Source organism: Dipodomys spectabilis, unplaced genomic scaffold (genome assembly GCF_019054845.1).
Source record: "Dipodomys spectabilis isolate Male_0828 unplaced genomic scaffold, ASM1905484v1 ptg000140l, whole genome shotgun sequence".
NCBI lineage: Eukaryota > Metazoa > Chordata > Mammalia > Rodentia > Heteromyidae > Dipodomys > Dipodomys spectabilis.
The window spans coordinates 29,431,299-29,451,263 of record NW_024870817.1 but is presented as its reverse complement, the minus strand read 5'-3'; the positions used below and the strand labels follow the sequence as shown (position 1 = coordinate 29,451,263).

General features: G+C 39.1%; 1 protein-coding gene across 1 annotated transcript in view; it reads right to left on the bottom strand.

Moving 5' to 3' along the window:
- The window catches only part of Arhgef28 (Rho guanine nucleotide exchange factor 28), a 222,749-nt gene that overhangs the window by 165,426 nt on the left and 37,358 nt on the right, over positions 1-19,965 (bottom strand). The window contains exons 2-3 of the mRNA XM_042690839.1: positions 5,875-6,022; positions 2,192-2,485 (exon numbers count right to left, since the gene is read on the bottom strand). Of these exons, the coding sequence (XP_042546773.1) occupies positions 2,192-2,485; positions 5,875-6,022 (442 nt within the window). The remainder of the gene's footprint in view (positions 1-2,191; positions 2,486-5,874; positions 6,023-19,965) is intronic.

The window sequence follows — 19,965 nt, the reverse complement described above, 5'->3', positions numbered from 1 at the left end:
AGCGCCCAAGCCCAGGGTTCGAGCCCCACAACCAACAAAAAAAATTTAATATACTTTAAATATATTTTTAAAAAGAAAAAGTTACTAAGAAACTTTTCCACTAATGCCACTATGACTAATACAATGTAAGCTCATTTCATTACTATGGTTTATCTACCTGTAAGACAAAGAAAACTTACTAACAAACATGTGTACTAGCAAAAGATGTCTTTGCATTTAAGAAATTCTGAATGGTTCAGATTATAACTCTCCTAAATTAAGAGGTAAGTACAAAAAGTTCAAAATCATAATAGTTCAAATTTAGTTCAAAATCCAAATAGTTCAAAATTAGCAGTACTCTACCAAATTGCTTTGATAGATAATGAGTCAAAATGCATCCACTATAGCATACATGTGCACTGGGAAATCTAACACAGCCTAATTGATCTGAGCATCTTCACAAGTCCTTCCCCAAGAGAGGTCTGGGAAGGTAGATGAAGAAACATAAACACAAGGTGAGCTGAATGTTATCTCCTGATGTAGTCATAAATGCTAGTGTGAAATTTAGCTTGAAACATGAGTATTACCTTATTCCTTGCCATATGTTGTAGAGAAGCTATGTTGTAAGTTGAGGCAGCAGAAAATGTAACACAAATTACATTATCAACACATAACACCTGCCATTTATCACATAACATACATCATACATATATATACATGAGCTATGAAAAGTGTATCCTTAGACCCTCAAGCATCGCTATGGCAATCACCCTATCTCTATCATATCCATTGGCTAGGTCTTCAGAGACAATGGTGTTCAGAACAAATATACCTTATACCTATCAATCACCTACCACATAGCAAAGAACAACCCACAAACTCAACTATGTCTCAGAGCTGGACAGCACTCATGACTTTTCTAGATAAGGTTTTAATAAAATATAAACTTACCCAGGGGAATTTTAGTATAATTTTGATTAAATGAATGAAATGAATATTCTCTTTCATTGTGGTTAATGGCTGTAATTGTATTTACAAAGATATATACTTTTTAACCTACAACAGTGAGTTTAATCTTACCCATGATCAAATTTAAGCCAACCTTTAAGCCATAACCAGAACTTATCAGGAAGTGAAAACTATTAAACATTGTCTAGCCACAAAGCTAAGGCCATGAGACCAATACAGAAAAAAAGCAACAATACATATTGTGTTCAGTGAAAACAACAGCTGTATTTTACATAAAATTGTATAAGCTGTAATCACCATAAGAAGCATGTGTTGAACAGTTTAGATTCATGCCTCACATGGGCCTAGTACAGCATCTAAAGCTCTGTTCACACACACATTCCAAATGGTTGGTATTAAACATTCATTCTGCCATTAACAACTCCAAAAGTTAGTGTAAATATAATATACAGAAATTATAAGTGACTAAGAAAACAGAAATGCTAATTACTCTGATTTGACCATTATGAATTGTATATACATAAGGAATTATGACTACCCCTTAAATAAATGCAATTATGTGTGTGTACGTGCACACACAGGTACGTGCTGGGACTGGGGTTTGAACTCAGGGCCTGGGTGCTGTGCCTGATCTCTTTTGCTCAAGGTAGCTCTGCCACTTGAGCCATAGCCCCACTTCTGGCTATAGTAGTACATTAAAGATAAAAGTCTCACAGACTTTCCTGGACGGTTGGCCTTGAACCATGATCCTCAGATTGAGATCCTCCTGACTAGCTATGATTACAAGGTATGAGCCACCAGTGGTCTTTTTTTTTAAAAAGACCAATATAATACAAATGCTCTTGGTGACACTGATATTTTTAATAATGCTAGTTCATTGGTTACATTTTTTTCCCATGGCCACGTTCACATTTCTTTTAAAAGAAGAGGAAGAAAGAAGAAATGGAAGTAGAGCCAGGGGAAGAAGAGCTATAGCCCCAAACGTCCAGCTCAAGACCCATCCTAAAGCAGCAGCACCCCCTCACACTTGGGACAAAGCCTTCACCTCCATCTCCCCACACTTCCCTGGGCAGAATAGAATCAACCAGCCCAGACAAGTGGTTGAGGACCTCAAGCAAAACATCCAAATCAGAGCAAGGCTCAGTAAAAAGGTAGGCAGGAAAACCTACCCAGAGAAGCAGACAACCAATTGTCTGAACTTGACATACAGAGCATAGGTCAGAGTTTTCTCATGCAGACCCACCTTCTAGTGAAGAATTTCCCAAGACAGTCCACCCCCGAGGTAGCTCCATTTGGGTCAGAGCCAGCACAAGCTCCTCATCCAGCACAGGCAGTGCTCCCACAGACAGGGCAAACGGGGTGAGCAAGGTCTGGTGGCTACAGGCTGTGAGGCGGTCCGCCTGGGTAACCAGCAAACGAGCCAGCCTGCAGGCCATGTTGTCCACGTAGGTCACGGAGCCAGAGTCCATGGTCACTGGAGAGTAACCTTCTGAGCAGAGGCATACAGACACCATCACTGTCTCCTGAAGCTGGTGGCCTGGATGACAAGAGAGTGAACAGGTCAGTCCAAGACTATAGACAGCAAAGGATGGTGATCTCTAAGCTAGCTCTGAGAAGCCCTGGGGTGGACAGCACTCTCCTAGAGGAGAGGAAAGTAGACGAGTCCACCACTCCATGCATGCTGCCTTGCCTATGGACCAAGTAAAAACTGATACCATCTTTCAGTGTCTCCCGAGTTTTAGACAATCCTCACCACAAGGCAGTGATTTGCCATATATTCTCACATTTTACTTCTCTCCCACTCCTAGACTCCACTGTTATTTTTTTAAAATCTGTCATTAATTTAATATCATATTTATTTAGTAGATACCGAAACATGTGTTCAAATATTTTCTTCCAGAATTTAAAGCACTGTTCCAGGTCCACTCTATCATTTTAAAAGCCTTGGCTCTTTTCTATTTCCTTCTGAGTCATATATATCTTCCCCTGTTTATTCAGACAATAGTTTTATAAGACAGCCCAGAAAATTACTTTGAAAATGGGCTGGGGTGGGTAAAAGAGTATTAAATAGGAACTATATATCCATCTATATGTATATAAACATATAGATGCATATATATTCATGCACATATGCACACACATTGTATAAACATACTCAGCAGAAATCCACAAGTATGTTGCTCAGTGCTTTTGACACTCACTTTCTGCCTCATTGCTGCTCTCTTGGTGTCTCTGGTATGGCTGGTCAGCTAATCCTGTTCCCTTATCACTCTTTATACTTCTCATCTTTGCCTTACTCTCCCATTATGCTACCACTGGGGAACTTTTGCCCAGGAATATTTTCCTGCTGCCTTTGGCAAAAGGTTCAGGAACTGGTAGCACCATACAACTGTGATTACAATATGATATCATGGCTGGGTGGAAAAGTGTTACTCAGCTACCACTGGTCCATGGCAATCTTCTGTCCCTAAGCAAATGGTTAAGGGTTACAAGCCATTCCTGCTCTGCCTCATCTACCAAAGCTTTTCCTCAAAGGCTATGCTGCCAGAGTTTCAAGGATCTAGAGAAAATCAAGTTTATTAGAAGAGAACTACTCTATTGCTAGACCCAAGTGGCTCACACTTGTAGTCCTAGGTCCTCAGTAGACTGAAATCAGGAGGATCATGGCTCAAAGCCAACCTGGGAAGAAAAGTCAACAAGATTCTATCTCCAGCAAAATGCTGGACTAGAAATGTTTCTCTAATAATAGAGCATCATCAGTGAAGCAAGAAAGCCAAGTGAATATATAAGGCCCTGAGTTCAAGCCCTGGTAACAGCACAAAAAAAAAAAAAAGGCAAAGAAAAAAAGGAGTGAATTATTGCCATCCTCATACTGATGCTTCCAGAGCTGAGGATCAGAATTCACCCTTCCCTGCTAGACCGCACATACCTACTCCATATTATAGAAACTTCTAGGCACGTCTCTGCAGGTTACATGGTAAAGTTCTCATCCAGGACACCTAAGGTTCCAAAAGAGAGTGTCACAACACCCAGGGAATCTGTTACAATGAAGGCAAGGACCCTCACTGGCAACAGGACACGAGTCAATCAGAAAGATGCTCTCCAACACACAAGAGGGAAAGGAGGCTGGTCCCTCCATGCAAGTAAAGAAAAAAAGAAAGAGTTGCTGTTCGAGGAGGCACTTTGGCTCTTACTTTTATTCTTTATAAGAGTTTTAATAAAACAAAAAAGTTTTTAAAAAAGAAGGGAAAACTGAAGGCAAGAAAGACATTAGCAGAGATGCCAGAGCCAGAGCACAGATGTGCCAAAGTAATTACATACTAGTAATTAAGTCTGAGGTCTTCTCTGGTAACAACAAGGATTACTGGGCCAGAGAGAAGATGCTTAAAATTGTCCACAAAGACAGGGCAGGGCTGAAAATCATGTACACTTCTCTACAAATCTTGCCATGTCTGCTGCCCACCTGTTTGCACTCTACCTTCTCTCCACAAGTAGGAGCAGATACATGTAATACAAAGACACTTAAAATTGAAACTGGAAGAAAAAAAGCCAGGCTCAGCCTCTAATCTTAGATACTCAGGAGGATGAGATTTCAGGATCACCTTTCCAAGATAGGCTAGGAGAGTCCATGATGCTCTTATCTCCAAATAAGCACCAAAAAAGCCTGAAATGGAGCCATGGCTCAAGTGTTAGATTGCTAGCCTTGAGCTAGCTCAAGGGAAAGAGCCCATGCCTTGTGTTCAAGCCCCAGGACATGAACATACAACAAAAGAAAAACTGAAAATCCCTACAAATGAAGAGGACCTGAGAGACCTATGATTAAGAAAATTCAAACAATCATCAGAAAAATATTAATAAAATATAACATACAATATTCTGGGGCTGGGAAGGTGGCTCAGTGGTAGAGCGCTTGCCTTGCATGCATGAAGCCCTGGGTTCAATTCCTCAGCACCACATAAGCAGAAAAAAAAAGTCAGAAGTGGCGCTGTGGCTCAAGTGGTAGAGTACTAGCCTTGAGGTGAAGAGCTGAGGGACAGTGCCCAGGCCCAGAGTTCAGGCCCATAACCGGACCCCCAAAAAAATACAATATTCTAATATGTGATAACATAATAGCATCCTGCCTATCTTGCAAGTGGTGATGACATTTTATTTTCACCTTTGGATCAAAGCTTGATGTGCCTTATATGCACAAGCCACAACCCAACAGAAAGAGAAAACACCATATCTGTGACCCTTCTCCTACCAACAGATCCACTGGATGTATTCATTTATCTGTTGCTGAAGAAGATAACTCGGAGAATACAGGTTTAAAAATAGAAACACTTTGGTGGTGGGCAGAGAAGATTCTGGAGCTTGAGAGGCAATAAGAAAGAGTCTGGATGGACAGAGCATCCTGGCCATCACAAGAAGCAAGGCAAGGGGGTGTGTGGTGGCCCTGGCACTGCCAGGCTACCCACAGGCAATGAGGAAGAAGAGTGAAGCCAACCTTTGTAGTGCCAGCTCTTCCTGAGCCAATCCTGGCAATAGGTCTCAGGAACCAGGAGCTGATACTTAAAGAACAGGGTTCCTCCATTCTACTGCATTGGAGGCACAGCTGATCTTGACAGCAGGATACTATCAGCAAGATGGGCTTGCTTGCATTTAGTTACATCTCTGAACGGAGCTAGAGACACAGCTGAAGGGACTCCAGATGTGAGATAATGTAGTTCAAGTGTCCTTCCCAATGGTGCACACCCACCTCCCCACTCCCCCCCACACACACATGAACAACCATATACCCACTTGTGCAGTCATGGTCATATACCCACACGTGTGCAACTGTGGAACACGTCTCCTGTTTCCCCTGGCTCTCTCTCTGGCCTATATCCCTGGAAGGAAGATGCCTGTAGATAGATATCGAGTCATACAACAAAGAGGGCAGCTCACCTGGAATGCTGGACTGAAGGACGTTATCCTCAACTCGCTCGGCAATCACAACATGCCTCTGATGAGATCCATCATAAATAAAATAGAACTCGGCATCTTCAGGAAGATAAACGTTTTTGCCAAACTTGGCATAGACCGTCATCTGCCCCTGAAAAAATGAATAAATGAGGGCATCATTACACTTCTAGTCCTCTAAGAAACCACAATGAAAGGGCACAAGGTCCAAAACACTGTTAGATTCACTTATGTGAGTGCGCTCAGATGTACTATGAATCTTCCTCCCGACATGGCTCACATCAGGGAAGATGTTCCTGATGTGTTTCATGTTGGTGTCAGAGCTGTTTGTCCTGTTTTTAAAGAAGTTCAGAGCACAGTTGAAGATTTTTTGTTGTTGTTGTTTACTAGATATGTGAGTATGATTCTTCATCATATTTTAGTTTGAATTTCTGCCTGCCAAACCTCATCGCTTGTACTGATTTCTATCTTATACCTGAAACACCACAATTAGCATTCTTTGTGCTGTCCTTACCTTGTCCTGGGCCACACTACAGATTGCAAGAATCTTAAACACTCACAAACATTGCCAAAGAAATACGACTTCCTGCCCCCACATTTGCTACGCTGTTCTATTAGCTCTTTGTCTTTTCTGAGGAATTTCCAAGTTCAGCCTCACCCAGCCAGCCCTCATTCTCATTTAAGAGCTTCTGGTTGGCACAACGCCCCAAGAAGTATTCTGGTTCTAAGGCGAAAAGAGGCCATACCAGGTCACCGAGGCGCATACTGATGGCAAATGTCAAAAGAATGAAACAAACCAAGCATTGGGCTTTTACGCTTGTAATCCTGGCTACTTGGGAGGCTGAGATCTCATGATCAAGGCTCAAAGCCACCCAAGTCAAAAAGTCTGTGAAACTATTATCTCCAATTAACCAGCAAAATGCCAGAAATGAAGATGTGGCTCAAGTGGTAAAGCACCATCCTTGAATAGTTTAATCAAGAGGGAGTACAAGGCCCTGAGTTGAAATTCCCATATTGATACATACATACACAAAAAGATAATAATAATAATAGAATGGAACAGATGGCTAGCGGTCATGAACATATGATTTCTCAGAAGCTCTGTGGGGAGCCAAGTCAGCAGATCTTTACTCAAGTGAAGCTTTACTCAAGTGAACCATTGACAGGCCAGCCTGCTGGAGGCTTTAAGGATTCATTCCTCGCTCTTCTGGAAACACATAAAGGCAGAGCCAAGTTGGGCCTCAAGAGACAGGGTGCATCCCACCCCACCTACAGGAGTGTCGAGGAAGTGGAAACCAGGATGGAACGGATCGCCCACTTTGGTGGGCCACCGGGGTGCACTCGCTGTGAGAAGTCCTGGGCTTCTGTGTATTCATCCAACAAAAACAACCCAATTTCTCTCTCTGAGATGAGGAGGAAATTGAGCAAAGGCTGGCCAGTCTCCTACACATCTACTCGCCTCCAATGGGCAGCAGCCTGGTCAGTAGCAGACTAAGAAAGACTAAGGAGCCTATCAGGAGCAAAAACCACATCAGTGCAGGACTGCTCTGTCAACGCTCATATGGTTGCTTATTATAAAATTGCTTCTAGGTTTTAAAAAACTTTTTTTTTTTTTTTGGTCCAGTCGTGGGCCTGAACTCTGGGCCTGAGCGCTGTCCCTCAGCTCTTCAGCTCAAGGCTAGCACGCTACCACGTGAGCCACAGTGCCACTTCTGGCTTTTTTCTTTTTGCTTATGTGGTGCTGAGGAATCAAACCCAGGGCCTCAGGCATGCAAGGCAAGCGCTCTACCACTGAGCCACCTTCCCAGCCCTTAAAAAACTTTTTTTAAAAGTGGTTTGCAACCACATACACAGTTATCTGAAATAATGAATTACTCTAAACATAAATGGGGAGTGAATCAACAATTCACATGTTGGAATTGTCCTTTCTCTGCATATGAACATGTGTGAACACACAAACATAATCAATAGAAAGTAACATGCCAAGAAAAGTCTCGTATACAACAGCTTCAGAAAAAGTTCAGAAAGGAGGTCTGTAAAGCAAAAAGAAAATGAAAGAACAAAGAAAACAGAAAAAAATGTGAAATGACTGAGAGAGGAAACTGAAATGAAATTCTATTTCCTGAAAAAAGGAAAAACAACCTGCTTTTTATCAGTTCCTGGTTGGTAAAGGGACTGCTAAATACCCACAGACAGAATCTGACCTGTTTGTGGTTTATTTTTTTTTTAAGCAGAAAGTAGATTGTATATATAGACCAAGGTTGTTGGGTTGTTTTTTTCCAGATCACAAGGATATCTAATCTACATCTATTCCAAACAATGCCCATATTATTCTTTCATTTGGCTAGGCGAACCAAGTTACTACTTAGGAAAGAGGTTCAGTGCAATCCTTTCCAATGCAAAACCTTCCCAGCAATATAGTCTTTTAATCCTGGGCCTTCTTTTCAAGAACCACATATGGTTATATGGGTACAGAAGATAAACAACATTCCTGTCTGAAATGAGCCAGCTCAACCAATGATAGACATCCAGAAGTCCTAGCATTAATCATGATATTCAGAATAACTGGAGTCTTTTCTTTGGAAATCCCAAGGATAGAAGAAAGATATAGAGATATGGGAGAAGAAGGGGAGGATATCATGTTACAGAAAGAAACAGAAGGAGACAATGAAAAAAGGAAGACAGAGGTAGAAAAGGTAAAGAAGGCAGAGCAAAAACGTGCACATTCAGAAAAGTCTCAAAGGGCTCAGAGGAGACAGATGGCGATGAGCTTGTTAGAGCACAAGGTAAATGGGCTTCTAAAATTTAGGCTGTACAGTTCAGAGTGAATAATCAGGTACGGGTGACAATTTCAAGTCATGATTGGAGTCTAACCACTGGAGACATTGAAAATCGACTGTTCTTTAAAGACCATTCATTTCATATATGATAAAAAAATAAACTGCAATTATAGAATATCGGTATACCTCTTCTACTTCCCCATTTTCTACTCAATAGTTGAAAATTACCAAGTGCCATAAGTAAATTTGTGGTCATTGGGATGACAGTGGCTCAGCTTCTATATGAAAGTAACAGAGATATGTTCTCACTCTTTCCCCTGTGCCAAGTATAAAACTCTCCAATAACACAATGATACTTCTGGAAAAAGAAAGAAGCATGCTAGGCAAAAATAACTTCCCAAATTAATTGATAAATGGAATATAGTCCAATCGAAACCCAAGCAGAAGTTTTTCAGGCAAAACTGAACAAGTTTAAAGTTCATTTGGAAGAATAAAAATAAAAGTTTGAAAGAGAATGTTTGGGCTGTGAGGAACAGGGTCAGAGTTACCCTACCACAAAGCAAAATAAGAATAAAACCAGAGTACTATAAACTGTGTGACAATAACACAGACAGACCCCAAAACACAAAGTCCAAAGGTAACCACACATACCTATGGAAATTACATCATAAAAGTGGCATTTCAAATCAGTGAGTAAAGAATGGTATAATCAGTAAATGGTTTGGCGGGGAATAGCTATCAAGAAAAAAAAACGTGCCTCTTACCAAAAAATTAAATTCCCAACTCAACATTTAATGTAAAAATGTATAAAAGCATTGCTTAAAAGTGCTAAATTAGAAGTTATTTAAACATCTTCATAATTGAACAAGATAATGGCAATTACAGAAACCTAAAAGACATTAATTTGTATGTTCTAAGAACTTTTTTGTTAATTTCTTCCTCTAATATGCAGAGAAATGGTGTGACTGGATTAGCCCAAACACTGGGCAGTGCTGCACAGGAATCCTTTCTCTTTTTCCTCTCTTTTACCCACTATAGGAAACACATCTGCACACAGGTATGCTTTGTTAATTACAACAACCTGAACTATTTAGTTTCTAAAATATTGCCCAGGGGTAAGCCATAAATGGTTTATTTTCAAATTTGACAAAGAGAACGAATAGTACATCTTCTTTATGGTGGAATCCTTAATCTGGGACCATAAATGTATTTCAGATAGCCTGAGCATCTATTAAATTATTAGCCAAACTGTTTGTATAGATATGTGTCCATGTTCTGAGGAAATGTTTTTGCCTTTCATTGAAGTCTTAAAAGCATCTTTAACAAACTAGTGATTATAGTAAGAAATGAAAATTGGAAAATTAACAGATGCTTCTGAATGGATATTGGTAAGCTTTTCATGTGATAGTAAGACATGTTCTAACCAGGCACAGTGGTTCATGCTTTTAATCCTAGCTACGCTAGAATTAGAAATAGGGAAGACCAAAGTTCCAGGCCAACCTGGCAAAAAGTTGCCAGGCCCTCACCTCAATCAATAGAAAGGTGGGCCAGGTAAAGTAGGTCTGTCATCTCAGCTGTGTGGGAAGTGGAAGCAATACAGTCACAGTACAGGCTGACCCGAGCATAACTATGAGTCCTTATTCACAGACTAACTAAAGCAAAAAGGGCTGAGGACATGGCTCGGGTAGTTGAGCACCTTCCTACATAGTGCAAGGCCCTTAGTATAAGTCCTAGTACCACCAAAAAGGAAAAAAGAAAAGAAAGAAATTCTATTAATTTTTAAAGAATACCAGCATCCTAATATTATATTATATTATATTATACCCAGTCTTTATATAGACGATTTTATGGTATAAGTATAATAAAGGTAAATGTATTATAATTAAGAATAATAGGACTGGCAAGGTGGCTCAGTGGTAGAATGCTTGCCTTGCATGCATGAAGCCCTGGGTTCGATTCCTCAGCACCACATAAGCAGAAAAGGCCAGGAGTGGCACTGTGGATCAAGCAATAGAGTGCAAGCCTTGAGCTGAAGAGCTAAGGGACAGCACCCAGGCCCAGAGTTCAGGCCCCACAACTGACAAAAAAAAAAAAGAAGAATAAAAGTTTACTAAAACAAAAAAAAAGTTTACTAAAACATGCCATAAAAGCTATATTCTAATATATATTCTATATTCTAATATATACATATATAGCACTGTAAGTAAACTATCAAATTTGGTATTTTGTTTTATTATTTTTAGGCTTGTCTTCTTTCCAAGAATTCTATGCAGAGAAAAGTTCTTGGAAAAGTTTTTTTTTAAAGGATGATTATCCCATTTACAGGAAAGCAAACACAAGTATAGGTTCTCATTAGTTCTCATCCTACTGTTGTATGTCTTGATTTCTGCCTCCACCTTCATGTCACATTCTCCTGCTCACATGTCTCACACACACCTTCTACACACAGCACCAAAGAAAGCACACTGCATTTCAAATTACTGCACTTAACTGATGGATCTCTTAAAAAGAAGTATAAACATACAAGCCTGACTTTCACAAGTATGCACATATAGAGAGATGTAAGAACATACCTATCATACATGTGCATTACTTTCTATGTGTCTGCACCTCCCAACTTATAAAATCTTCTTTGTGTGTTTTTTCCTCATATTCCACAATAACAGCTGGGACACAGTGATGCTCCTTTTTTCTAAAGGAGAGCTCAGAAACACTCGGTCTAGTAAGGGACAGAGCAAGAATTCCAACCCAACTCTTCCTGTGCCAGGACAATGCATTGTCTTTCTCCTATCACACAATCGCACACACAGCAAGTGCCAGATACTTAGGAATTTATTTGCATTTTAACATTTAATCCAGTGTTCATTTCATATTCTTAGTATCCTAAAACCTGTATGTACATGAAATTCAACCTTTAGTTTATGCACTTAATACAATAACTTCACCGCAAAATCCATGAATAAGATAACTATTCGTTAATCCCCCTGAAGATATGTGCCATTGCTACAGCTATTGATTCAGGGAAATTGTGTTTTAGTCAGAGATTCTTAGATGGCTACACAAGAAGCATGTGATCCTAAAACGTTATGGACCACTTAATTAAAGCACGTTTAAAGCATCTCACTTTTGTATAGTGCAAAATATTAACATTATTCAAATATCCGCCAACAAAACTCATGTGAATGTAAATTGATTAAAATCTAACCCCATAAAGATATTTCTTTTCAAGGAAGGTTAACTCAAAAGACTTATAAAGCTATTTCTTCGAAAATTGGCTTTGGGGCAAGAATGCTTTCTATCTCAAAATAGGATGAAATATCAGTAGATTACAATTCCTGTTGATAACAAATAGGGAGACAGAGAGATTGAAAAGAGTTTCTAAACTTTTTTTTTTTTTTTTTGGGTCCGGTCGTGGGGCCTGAACTCTGGGCCTGTGCGCTGTCCCTCAGCTCTTCAGCTCAAGGCTAGCACTCTACCACTTGAGCCATAGTGCCACTTCCGGCTTTTTTTTTTCTTTTTGCTTATCTGGTGCTGAGGAATCGAACCCAGGGCCTCGTGCATGCAAGCAAGCACTGTACCACTGAGCCACCTTCTCAGCCCGAAAAGAGTTTCTAAAGACAGTAGAATACTGTGGAAATAGTTGGAGGACAAAGGTAATAAAATTTCAAAGAGGAGAACCACTTGGAGAACAGAACAGTGCCTGTGAAGAGAAAAGAAAATAGTCAATGACCTAAGATTCCATTCTTTAAAATGAAGACAAAATTAAAAATTTTAAGGCAAATACTGAGAAAATTCATTGCCTGAAGACCAGCACAAAAAAAAAATATTAGAAGAAAATCACTCAATGACTTACAAAATGATCTTGGTCTAGAGGTGAGGCTCGGCGGTAGAGTGCCTGTTCTAGGAAGCACAAAGTCTTAAATTCAGATCTCAGGACCAACATAAAATATCAAATTGAAGTAAAATGATCTCAAACAAAAACAGGGTAATGCGGGAGGGAAATGGGGAAAATGTGAAGAACTATGATTAATGTTTGTGCAAATAATAATTTTGCAAATTATATACATACATACATATTATATATATATATATAGTACGTATATATATTGTCGGGCGTGGGGCCTCACCTATGGGCCTGGGCACTGTCCCTCAGCTCTTCAGCTCAAGGCTAGCGCTCTACCACTTGAGTCACAGCACCACTTCCAGTTTTTTTCTGCTTATATGGTACTGAGGAATCGAACCCAGGGCCTCATGCATACAAGGCAAGCACTGAGCCACCTTCCCAGCCCTGCAAGTTTATATTTTAAATACATTACAAAATACTTAACATGTGAGTCTTCTGAAATCTATGAGAAGTTGGGGACAGGGAAAGACATGTTCCTTAATCTCCCTGAAGATATATGCAGACATTTATGAACATCAACCTATATTAAATATACATATACACAATATATATACACCCACATATATAATGTAAATTATAATAGCATAGACTTTTAAACAATTACAGAACTACAATGTATGGTAACAATAATGTAAGTGGTAGATAAAATTAAAATACCTAGCAATATGAAAACATACTCAAAATAATAACTTATTTTTTATTTTTATTATGCTTATTATGTGTCAAATATACATGGTTTAACTTGAAAATAATGATTAAAAAGACAGGAAAGGAACACAAAACTAGCAAGTTACAGAGGAGAAAGTGAAATGGAAAATAGTTGATTAATCACAAAGAACACAAAACAAGAGAAACAAAGTACATGAAAAGCTGTGACAAGTAACAAATAGTTATGGGATAAATTAAATCCAGCTATATCAGCAGTTATATCAGATAAAGTAGGACAATTGCTTCAAAGTGAACACCAAGACTTTTAGGATAGTTTTTACCCCAAATCAATAATAATGCCTATATGTTATTTACAAGGGACACACCTTAAAAAATAACACAGAGCTTGATGCCAGGGGCTTATGTCTGTAATCCAAGCTACCTGGGGGCTGAGATTGTTGGGATCATGGTTCAAGACCAGCAAGAAAAAAAAAAACAGTACATGTCTGTTATCCTAATTACCAGAAAGCTAACATAGATAGATCTTACCCAGGCACGTGTGGCAGGAAGTGAGACTCCCATCTCAAAAATAATGAGTAAAAATCTAGGCTGGAGACATGGCTAATAGGTAAAAGTAAGTACAAGGACCTAAATTCAAAGCCAAATATAATCAAAAACTGAAATGGTTAAAAATAAAAACACAGAAAGCATGAAGGTCAAAAGCTACAATGAAATACAAAGCTAGCACAGTCAGAATAATATCAAAGTAGATTTTAAAGCAAGACATGTTACTCATGATTACTCATAAAAAAGAAACTTTTTATAATAAAAACAATCACTGGGCAAGATAATACCTCAGTGTTATATCAGTATGCACCTATAAAATATAAAGCCTACAGTAACAAATCTAAAAGAATAAATAGACAAATCTACAATCACAGTGGGAGACATTTACATGCTTCTCTTAATAGCTAGTAGAACAAGCAAAGAAATTAAATATATGAATAACAATTACAAACATTAAAAGAAATAAGTACCACAGATTAAATGTGTATATTGCTATTTAAATAAGCTACCTGTTTCCAAACTTCTCTATTAAACTAAGTGAGTCAAAAATATAAACATATAAATTTAAAAGTCTCAATGATCTTCACACTTAGTGAATTGATTCACCACTTCAGAACTGAAATAGCTTATGTTTCTGTGACATAGTAAAATACAAATCAAGAGAAGTCAATAAATAACTTGCTATTATCTTGATTTTTCTTTATCCCTACAAGAATAAAGAATGAAATAAAGGCAATGAAGCATTTGCACAGAAGCTGAGATTTTAGTCAGTGATGGCCTAGTCTGAATCACTCAAAAGTGTGAAATCCGCCCTATTCTGTTCTGAGAATCATCTAGTAACTCTGTTCAGACTGAATATGGTCCAGCCCTGCTGCATGTACTCTGTCAGACATGTATAGTCCATAGAATACTTTGATACAAAAATAAACACAACTGACAACGTGATCAGAGGAAAATGTCAAAGATGCCAAAGGGATGCAAAAGCCATGTTGTCGGATGAAGAACAATGAAAGGAACTGGGACTGTTTTGCCAAAGAAGAGCAGACTCATGGGTAAACAGCCACTGCTGCAAATATCTGAGGGTCTGTCATGCAGACAAGGGATTAGGCATGTTCTGCAGGCCCCAGGGGGAGAGCACAGAACAATAGAGGGAAGGACAAGGGACAGAGTTCAGCTCCATGGTGACAGCCGTCTAAGGATCAGACATGTCCATGGATGACAATCTTCAGCTTAGTGGGAAAAGCACTGCTACAGAATGGCAGATATTTACTTATTTATATGGTTGTAATTTATTTTGTTATTGTGTTTGTTTTGCTTACATATTTCTTCTATAAAAGAATGGTGCTAAAACCTAGCAAGTGTTCAGAGTATAGAATGTATCCTGTATGATGTACAATTCTAGATTAAATGCTTCACTATAAACAAGGAATAAGGCAAGATACATGGAGTTTTTTAAAATAATTTCTCCCTTCTACTTCTGCTTTGTTTTTCTAGCTACTTGAATTGATGTTTAATTTGTTTTCCTTCTATTAGTGATTTTCACCTACAGACCAAGTGAACCCTAAGTTCTGGTGGAAGGAGGCTGTAAGTTCCCAAACACTACATTTAAACTCCATTTTGAAAATGTGCTTAGCTTTTTAATCTATAAAGACTGTTACTCACTTGAGTTAATTATGTATGAAGTCTTAGTAGCTAGAAGAGAATCTGACAAAATGGACTAAACTGAAAGAATACATGTTGAATCATGATTTATTAGCATATATATTAAAGTTTTCCATAATACTTTGGAAGAAAAGATTTGTCCTACAAAACAAAGGTATCAATCACATCACTTAAGGTCTCTAAGACCATCTGAATTTAGGACATACCACTGTGGAAGACCATTAAATCTGTCACTGACCAAGGTCACCAGTGGTCTAAGAAAATAGTTCTCAATTCACTTTTAATAGTTTACATCTCATACAGGCTTTATATTTGCAATATAGCCAAGAAAACAAATTATCCACTTCAGATTCATGTTGAACTCACACAAATAGCAACCACATGTGGTTATTGTTTAACAAGTCAAGCGTACAGATTTATGTCGAACTCAAGTGTCGTCTGAAGGTCAGTATGGGTCAGCTGATAGCCTTAAACCTGCCAACCAAAACCAAGACTCTTACAAACACAAAGAACCCCAAGGCTCTGTAAATTGATCTGCCCTGGGCATAGAGTAGTCATATAAACATTCATATTCTTACTTCAGGGCAGACTGCATTGTGGACTTATTCCACAGGAAGACCCTTTTATGAAAGTATGAAAGCAGAGAGTAGTGCCCTTTGTCCTCCCTGCTGACCAATGTCTATGCCAGAACACCCCTTCCCCCTCAACACACATGTACACCACACACACTAGGAAACAGGTCATTTAAGAGCACTGAAGAGTCTGACAAGTAAAGCTCAATGCAAGATAACTCTAACAGGGTATCTTCATGAAAAGAATCATTAAGTCAGAAATGACAAGACAGTTCATCTAGGCCTAAATCTTATTTTCTGCACAAAGGTAATAATGACCCATAGGAATAGATGACTTAGTCTGGGGCTCATCACCCTGAGGACCTAGACAGAGCCTAAGTTATCATTCTCCATCATCAGCCTTTCTAGTGCCCCCAACTACTGGTCAGGAAGAGCTACTGCCTCTGATCTCCAAATAAGCCATATTCCTCCCTCAGAGATTAGGAAGAGTCTTTGTGGAAATAAGTCAGAATCAGAATCAATAACAGCTCTAAGTCTCCAATGCCTAACACCCACATTCCTCCATTCTTTGTGTCATCAGCTGGGTTGAAAGACATAGTACATGTTCTTTCCTTCCTCTTCCCTTCCAAATCAAAGCTTGTCCAGATACCACACCAAAAACACAACAATGACTGAAAAGCAGGAGGCAACAGGGCAGTGAAGAAGGATCGTGGGACAAGTAGACATAGTTCCAGATCCATGCAGAGAAGAAGAGAGAAAGAAGACATAAGGAGAAAACTAATTGTGACAGGAAAGCAAAAATAAATGAACATAGCGGGCTGGGGAGAGGTAGAATATCAAGGAGCGAAAGAGTTAGGAAAACAAGGTGGTATGAAAGTGAACTGGAACAGGGAAAGGTGAAGAGAGATAAAAAAGAAGTAGATTAATGAAAATGTGTAAGAGAGAAAAATGGACACCTCACAGACACAACAATATAGAAACACTTCTGTAGAAAGAAGGAGATGGGGAGGAGGAAGAAGACTCAAGCTTGGGGGCTGACAAAGAATCTTCATCTGATTGAAGTCAAGAACTAAGGGCCGAAGAAATGCCTTGCAATGTGTCTTTCCTGGTGAATGAAAAGTGAACTGCTGGGGTATTTGCAAACCACTTGCCCCCAACTAACCGCACATCCTCATGCTGAAAAATGTGTCTTCCATGCCATACCGAATGCTGCAGGGAGGAAAGATCCCGGGATTCACTTCTCATTTCCCAGCGTTCTTTAGGCACAGGAAGCCATGACTTTGAAATGCAGATGCTCATTTTTATGGCCGTGTCCTTTCTGGCCTTCTAACTCTCTCTTCATCAATTTCTCCCTCCTTCCCTTTCTCTTTCTCTCTCTTCTCTCACCACCGTCCTTCTCCCTTTATCTTTCTGTCTCTGTCTCTGTCACTGTCCATCTATCTTCCCCTCCATTCACCCCCATATCAATTGTCTGGGGCTGTAAGCCAACAAGAGCCAGGCACACACAGGGAGATGCCAAATGTTGGCTTCACCTCACATTCCATTCTCATTCAGAGGGCAAGAATTCGGCATCAAGAAGTGGCCAGGAAACATTTTATAGGTGCACATCCAAAAGAAAGAAAGAATTCATGTGTATGAGCTCCATTTCTGTTACAGGCTCTCAGCCAATGAGTGACTCCCGCAACAAGTGCATGCCCATAATGCCACCAAATTTGGAGAATACACTTTTTTAAAAAGGTAAAACAAAAGAACACCACACACACACACACACACACACAAGTACACACCATAACTATGAAAAGAAAGCCAAGAAAGTCAGTGGACCATGCTAGAACTTACAATTTCCATAAGCATCCCTTAATTCAGGAATAAAAGGAAATAGGATAAAGCAGTTTCATCAATAGAGTTGTTGACGTGGAAAATTCAGCCATTCCAATGACAAGGGATATGTCTGGCACTGTGGATGAATTGTGGCTATCTACCCTACATCTCTTCATAATTCAAACATTTGGGATATTAAATGTTTTTCTGAATCCTATGACTTTATAATTAACTTATCAGAAAGGAAGACAAGCTTCATTCCATAACTCCCCTATTTCTTCAAAACCAGCAACTCAAATAGCAACTTTAGGACCACCCAGTAATAATCTTCAGGAACATTAAAAAAACATGATAACCTGTCAAATCACCAGACAACTGTGCCACAGGATCCCATTTACTTCCTAAAAGCTACAGGATTGCCAGATAACACATAAGACCCCTTTGCACTGAAAAAATTAAAATCTGTCATAGTCAAACAGAAGATGTCTCCCAAAGCATATGCTGACTAGAACTTTTAAAAATCCATCTATTTAAAACATTTCTTAAATTACAGTGAGCCCTTAAGTTATCTAACTCCCCACAGCTTAGACTCTGACTCGCATTTGTTTTTCTACACCTTTCTTCCAGACTGCACAATTCCCAACTCTATATAAGGAAAGCATACAGAATCCCCTCTAGTCAATATAAACATATTCCCAATAATTCTATAATGGAAACATTCCTGTTAAAACCCAATATGCATAACACAGTGGCTAAAAGTAGGTTCTTCTGGTCAGAAAGAACATCAAGAGCTTGCTACATTTCTAGTTAAGAGATGTAAAGGTTTTGTGTTCCTTTGTTTGTTTGTTAAGCCTAGATGCAAACAAAAGAACTACAAAACTCCATCTGGGGGCTGGGAAGGTGACTCAGTGGTAGAGTGCATCTATGAGGCCCTGGGTTCAATTCTTCAGCACCACATAAGCAGAAAAGACTGGAAGTGGGACTGTGGCTCAAGTGGTAGAGTGCTAGCTTTGAGCTGAATAGCTGAGGGACAGTGCCCAGGCCCCGAGTTCAGGCCCTACAACTGACCAAAAAAACAAAAACAAAAACAAAAAACAAAAAAAAATGACAAAAAAAAATCTGATCCATCTGATCATTGCAAAAAAACAGTACTAATTTCATAGTAATACCTACTCTCCAAAAGGATCTAAGATGCCGATTTTCAACTGTTCTACTAAAGACCCAACACAGAATTTTGAAAAGGAAAAGTAAGCCTAGTAAGGTGGCTCTTACCTATAATCCCAGCTCTCTCCTAAGGCATAGGCAGGATGATTCAGAGTTTAAGGCTAGTAGAACAAAGATAACAAGAGCTTATCTCTAAAACAAAATAAAAATAAAAGGGCTGGGAACATAGCCCAAATGGTAAAGTATTTGTCTAGCATATAGGAGGCCCTGAGTTCAATCTCAATACTACAATCTATCAATAATTAAATAAAAATAAAGGAAAAGCATAACATTTGCCAAACAGGTGTTTAAATGCTAGGTTTATCTCAAGAATAAATTTTGACTTTCAAATCTAATTTTGACTTTTCAATTTTTTTAACCACTGAAAAACACCAACCTTTAATGAAGTTTATCTCTGGATGCCAGTAACTCATGCCTAATACTAGCTACTCAGGAGTCTGAGATCAAGAGGATTGTGGCTCAAAACCAAATCCCAGGCAAAAAGAAGTATGTGAGATTCCATTTCCAATTAACTAGTAAAAAGTGGGACTAGAGGTGTGGCCAAAGTGGTAGCATGTCCATCCACAAAGATCAAGAAAGTCAAATGTGAGTTCAAACTCTGGTACCAACACCAAAACAGGAAGGAAGGGAGGGAAGAGGGGAGGAGGCAGGCCTATGGTTTTAACCTGCATTGATTATATTTCATTATCAAGTCAGAAGACCATTAGAATGTATTTTCTTTTATTTTGCCTTAACCCTTTAAGGCAAAATATTTGTGCAGAGTAATATTGACATGCCGAAACTAAACCAAGATGAGTTAAACCATCTTAACAGGCCAATATCAAGCATTGAAGTAGAAACAGCAATAAGAGGCCTCCAATCTAAGAAAAGCCCAGGACCAGACGGTTTTACAGCAGAA